At 30.4% G+C, this 6,575-nt stretch overlaps 1 protein-coding gene across 2 annotated transcripts in view; it reads left to right on the forward strand.

Annotated features, from left to right (window-relative positions):
• The first annotated feature begins 213 nt into the window (after positions 1-213).
• LOC117173233 (fidgetin-like protein 1) overlaps positions 214-6,575 on the forward strand; it is a 23,629-nt gene continuing 17,267 nt past the window's right edge. The window contains exon 1 of one of the 2 annotated variants that reach the window (XM_033361695.1): positions 214-515. In XM_033361695.1, the coding sequence (XP_033217586.1) occupies positions 352-515 (164 nt within the window). In that variant the 5' untranslated portion in view covers positions 214-351. The remainder of the gene's footprint in view (positions 516-6,575) is intronic. The other variant, XM_033361694.1, reaches the window with a different exon arrangement.

Raw genomic sequence — 6,575 nt, forward strand, 5'->3', positions numbered from 1 at the left:
TTTTAGTGTAATGCTCAAAGTTACGAAATAGGCACTTGACATTTTTTAAACGTATAATTACTAACAAAAACACGGAGTCCTATGCAAAACTACTGTATTCGCCGGGTTTGTGTGGCCTCCAGTGTCACTGTCATTTTGTCTGACATCACAACTTGGACAGGTCTATTCCTCTTTCGCGGTACCAATCAGAAGAGGATGGAGCGGTGACATAACCAACTCATCTCTGACACAACTCAACGACAAAGCGATGAAATAAACATAACCAAAAACTAAAAAGCAACGCCGAATGTTGCACGCACGAAGTATTTCGTGGATGCACGTTTTTTAATCATTAAAGGCATTAGAGTCATAATGAATGTGAAAAATCAGGTGAATGATAATTTGAAAAATAGTTTTTTAGCAGCCTTTCAAGACATACAGTTTTCCATATCAGACGAAAAAAATGAAAATCTTACCAAAGTTGTAGAAATCGAGCGAAGATGTATTGCTACAAAAAATCTCATCGCACAAAAGCTGTAAGTATTCATTTGAGAATTTAGGTTTGATATTATACAGCAAACAGAATTCCAAAAAATCTGGATTTTTTTCGAGGTGTAAGATAAATACATGTACATTCTTTGAAAGAATGTTACGAAACATTAATTCTAAAAATCGATAAAATTTTTATAATTTTCTTTCAAATCTGAACTATAAAAGTATAATGCATCCTTTATGTTTATTCAGATTTATATTATATTTTAAGATTTATATTATGCTTAAAAATTATCGAATTCTTTATTGCATACCAGTTTTTTTAATAAAAAAATATGTCAATAATTTCAGTTTGAAATTTAAAAAGGTTTTAATTTTGACTTCCCTAACGATAGAATTCTCTGAGTATATTCTCAAGATTCTCTAGGGTCAGAGAAGCTCAGAAAAATTCTTCGCAGGGACTCAGGTAGATATATTTAAAGATCCAAGTAGCTATTCTAAAAGTCGTAAAGGCTTTAAAATGTCTTTTCCGAAATTGAAATAGAAATACGATCGTAAATAACAAGCAGAGAGGCTGAAATTGAAATAAGAATTCGATCATAAATAACAAGCAGAGAGGCTATATCAATAGAGTAGCCGAACTCAAGGGTCCTTTCTTAAGCTTCCGGATTAAAATTTAGAAGTAGATTTTTTAAATTTCATAGTTCACAGCCTAAAACGTAATCGTATTCGTCACGGTACGTGACGAATACAAAAGGAACATTATATTACCGTGGCACCACTCTTAAAAGGACCACTAAAAGGACCAGATTTTCACGACTCCAATTTATAAATTGCTCTACTTAAATCTGTTTTCAATTTTTAACATTCAAAATATTCAATTTTTAACACTTAAAGCTTAACTAGAATTTAAAACTTAATTAGAATTTGAGATACTTCAGTATTGTAAAGTTTATTGCAAATTTGAAATATTTTTATTTTGAATTCCTTGAACTTCGAATCAGCCCCATGCCACTTTTCTTAAGGCGTGTGGAAAATATTTGTCATTATCATAAAGGGGTTCGACCCGCGCAAGGACTTGAGAATAGTTCAGCGCTTGCGCTCGCAATGTTTTCGAATATTTGAAAAGTGTTTGGCAAGTGAAAAAGGAAATGGGTGATTAACATATTTTTCAAACTGTGTTAAATTGTTGTATAATAACGGGCTCTGAGAAAAGTGAGTTATGTGTAGTTAATCTTGATTTGGAACTGAAATTCCTCGAGGAATATGTATTTTTTATACCTGGTGTAAACGAATTGTTTTGGCACTAAGATCGAGACTTCAGAAATCGATCAGGGGGAGAGGTACTGATAAAGGAAGGTTTGTGGAATTTTCATGGAAATTCAACTGAATTTCCGTGGAGTATTTTTCGGAAGATCTTTTCACGTGTGTCTAAATTCTAAGTTGAATTTCTTAAATTCCCTTAATCCTATAAAATTATCGAATTTATCTGAGTTCCTGGAATTTCTTTGAATGCGAAATTCAGAATATTGAAGGGATTCGGGGGATTTATAGCAATAATGGAATTCTATAAACTCATTAAATTGCATTAATTGAAAGAGTTACAGAATTCGCGTAATACAAAAAATAAAAATTGATTTGCCTGAATTTCTAAAATATTTTGAATTTCTTAAATTCTTTAGATCCTCTAAATCGTCAGAGCTCCTTACATGGATAGAATTTTTAATATTACATGCATTATTTGAACTCTTCGAAATCCTTCAATTTCATGAATGTATTGAATTCCTTTAATCCTCTGATATCCCTGCAGTTATGTCACTTCCTTCATTATTCTGAATTTCGTGCATGCTCTACATTATCTAAATGTTCTGGAATCCCTGAAAATATCTGAATTCCCGATTTCTTTCAATATTTGGAATTCCCAGGATTCCGTACGTTTTCTGAATATTCTGAATTCCGTCAATTCTCCAAATTTTGAAAATCTCTAAATTCAATGTTCAGAAACCCTTGATTTTTCTGAATTCCTTTAAATCCTTGCATATTCTGAATTTCTTGAATTCTTTTAATGTCTTCAATTTCTGTAATTCTTTAAATTTTCTGAATTTCTTGAATTGCCCAAATGATCGAAAATCCCTGAAATTCTATGAATTTCTGAACATCCTGAAATATTTAAAATCGCTTAATTTCTGGAATTTATAGAATCTTCGAAATTCCCTGAATTCTTGAAATATTCTACATTTCTGAAATTTCTTGAATATTCTGAATCCTCCTAATCTGCTAATCAACACACTTTATTATCTACTCTTCCCATGACCGTACTTTGTACGGTTTACAGATTTGGACATTCAAATTAAAATTTTTCCTTATAGTTTTTATTTCTTGGGGGAGGGTGGGGGGGAGGGTAATAATTACTATTTAGAACTTGAATATTCATATAGATGAAATATTAATTATCTTTTTTTTTACATAAATGCTTGCATGCGAAGTAATGACTCTACAAACACGTGTAAAAAAATATTTTACTTTAATTAAAACAGTAGTGAAATTTGACAATTAAAAATAACTATCTAATTAAGATCTGAATCAATAACGTATGAAGTGTATTTCAACAAATTTTTTCTCATGTGTTAATTTGTTCATAAGAAGCAACCCATAAGCTAACCACACTCTACTAGGTTCATTTTAATGAACAATTAGCACTGCTTAACGAGATGAACACGATTATTCTCGTATTAGCGAAGCACTTATTCCTGAAATCATGTAAGAAAAAAAAACTTTATAACTAAAATACAAAATTAGAGAAAAATATTTATTATATCGGGTTTAGTTATTATATTTGTTTGAAATTAATAATCATTGACAACAGAAGCGAACAGTTTCTAAAAAGATTTTTTTCATTTTAAAAGATAATAACAATTATTCCCTGTTGAAAATTTCTATATAGAATCGTACATAGGAACTTTGCAAGAACCTGTACATTATACTATGAGGTTCCTATGTGGGTTCTGACGTATGTCTCCTTCAAGGAAAAGTGATTGTTAAACCTCGATGGCTGTGCTTGTTTACGCACTCTTGATTTATGTTTAGAAACGGTATAGTCGGCAGTTGGAGGATTCGAATCCTCAGAGTTGTGCGAATTTCTAAATAAATATAAATTAAATCGCACAACTAAAATTTTTCCCTGCACACGTTTCTTTGCAGGGACCTTTGTAATGTCCTGTGTAATTTTATACGTATACAGTCAACTTCCAGTTAACTCAAAGTCTTTCAAATGAAATCATTTCGATTATGTCAAATTCCCCGTATCCCCACCAATCTCTATTAGACCAGAAAAGATGAACGAGTGTGCTATATACGTGTGCCGTCTGTATCTGTGTCTGTCACGTATTTCTAAGTGGAAGGGATGCCAGCCCAGCCCTAAATGTGAAATAACTGGGCGGTGCGTTTTGATGGGCAGTCGTCATTTCCTCCACGGTTACCTGCGTACCTTTCCCCTTCCAGTGTGCAGCGACATTACCCCTCACTGGATTCGAAGTTGCTCCAGGCCTACGATGCTACGTCGCCTTTGGAGATAATCCCTTTGTCTTCTAACTTATATCTATTCCTATTTAAAGAATATCAGTATGTCCAAGAAAATCATTTAAATGTACATAATTAGATTATTTCCAATCTAATAATGTATAAATATGATATGTGCACATTTCATGGACGAAAATTTAAACAATTTTCCACTTTTGGTCAATTATACACACAATACAATACAATTATAAATAATGAATAAAGAAAAACAGTAAATACAATTTACCACTTTTCAAGTTATCGTGGATTAATAATTGATTCAAGTTAACAAAAGTAAGTGTTTGAACAAGTTATTATTATTATTTATAAAAATATTCTCTTATAGTTATTCTCGTATGTTGTAGTTTTTTCTAAAAAATTTCACTTTTGATCCACTTTTAAATTGTAGTGAGATAATAATGAATTTAAGTTAACAGACGTAAGTTTCGGCCCACAATTGTGACCCTTATCAGTGAGTTTTAATCAATCTGCGTAAAATAAATAACGTCTTGTAGGTACACAGTTTTACAATTGGAAATGTTATTCTTCAGTTAATATTTCAGTTTCTAAATTATATACATTATTTAACTTAATTTTTAAAATTTAATTTAATTATATTAATAACTATTGATAAATCATGGACTATTATTAAAACAATGTATTTTAACGAAATACAACATTGATGAAAGAAAATTAGAATATAGTAGTAAAATTTTGTAACAAATTTTTTTTTTTAGTTGTCAGAAAACATTACAGTCCCTTTAAAAATGAACGTGTAGTAAAAAATGAAATTATACAAAAATTTTTTTTGAATAATTATTCAAGTATTCTTTAAAAATTGTTCTTTTCTTACCGACAAAAAGTTTATTTTTAAAGGTGAGCAATTATTGTTACTTTTACAAAAATTATTCTCATGGATTAAAAGCAAAATTATATAATTATATAAGTACAATGCTCTTTTTTACAAATTTATCTTTTACTACAGTGTGATTTTGGTAATGCTTTCTTTCATAGAAATAATTTTAAAACAATAAACTCAGTACATTTCAATTTAAAAAATTGAAATTATGAACATTTTGAAAAATTTAAATATTTTAAGAAAGACAAAACTTTGTTAAAGGAAAATTTGTGTATAAGAAATCGAGGAAACATTTTTTTAAGTACAATGTTCCTCGCTAATCTGTATTTCTACTACTGTGAAAAAATTGGCATCAACTTTTTGTTGATATAAGGAAAAAAAAAGTTTTAAAAAAATATTTGAATAATTATTTAGCTACAAAGTCTTTTTTTTTTAATTTTGTATTTTTACTACAGAGCGGCTTTCAAGAGAAAAAATTTGACTTTCACAGATATAATTCTTCATCACACCAGAAAAATTCATTAAATAACACTATTTCTCTTAAACATAAAAAGCTGTGTTTAAGGGTTTCAATACAAAAAATGGAATTTAATATACATCGCTAAAAAATAATTAAAAAAGAGCTCTTTGACTGCAGTGTTTTCTGAAAACTTAAAAAAAATTTGTTTATAAATTTTGTTACAAGATTTTCTTACTACATTTTAATTGTATTTCATTAGTTGTTCTTCGTTAAGAGATTTTTTTTTTAGAATAGTACTTTCAATTGTAAAAGAGCATACCTGCAAGAAATTATGTACTTTTCACAGATTTAAGAAAACTCACTGATAAGGATTGCCATTATGTGCCAAAAAGTTTGAAACAAGTCAATTGTTTTCGATTCACTTGACTCTGAACTCTAAAGACAACAATGTACATCAACAATTTCTACAAAACTGAGTTTTGAGGATCAATAACATCACCCAGCGATTATCAAGTTATCATTATTTTAAATAATATTCTCTTTTAATAATTTTCGAAAATGCGGTTTTTCTCTTAAATTTTCAACAGCTCTACCAACGAAAAAAAACAATAGAAAATTGATTGATTAACTCAATGGCAAGGAAATGGGTAATTTGAAAAACAAATGCATTATCTTTATGGGGGACATCACATCGAGGGCCTTAAGCAACTTAGTATCCAGTGAGGGGTAGTGTCGTTGCGCAGTGGAAGTGGAAGTTTAAGCAGGTAGCCATGGAGGAAAAGACGATCGTCCGTTTTGATATATCTGATCGTTGACATAACTGAGCTTTGACTTAACTGGAAGTTGAGTGTACATGAAAATTATTCCTGTATAATTTCCAGTATAAGAACCTCTAAAGTTCCTGGGTAAAATCATACGTCAGCCATTTCACGATCACCAGGAAACTATACAGGAACCAACATAAGATTCTTGTCACTTTTCCTTGAAGGAGCCATAGGTCAGAACCTACATAGGAACCTCATAGGATCATCTAAAGGTTCTTAAAAAGTTCCTATGCATGTCGAAAAAAGAAAACGAACTTCTTCACAATTCTTTTGAAAAATATGTTTTCAATAACTTTAGAACTTATATGTACCAGGTGTATACATATGAAACCGGTATTGCCATTTAGCGGCCAGTAGGCACACTTGTAGGCACTGTCGGAACTTACCATTTGTGCTAATTGGC

Source organism: Belonocnema kinseyi, chromosome 5 (assembly GCF_010883055.1).
Source record: "Belonocnema kinseyi isolate 2016_QV_RU_SX_M_011 chromosome 5, B_treatae_v1, whole genome shotgun sequence".
NCBI classification, from domain to species: Eukaryota; Metazoa; Arthropoda; class Insecta; order Hymenoptera; family Cynipidae; genus Belonocnema; species Belonocnema kinseyi.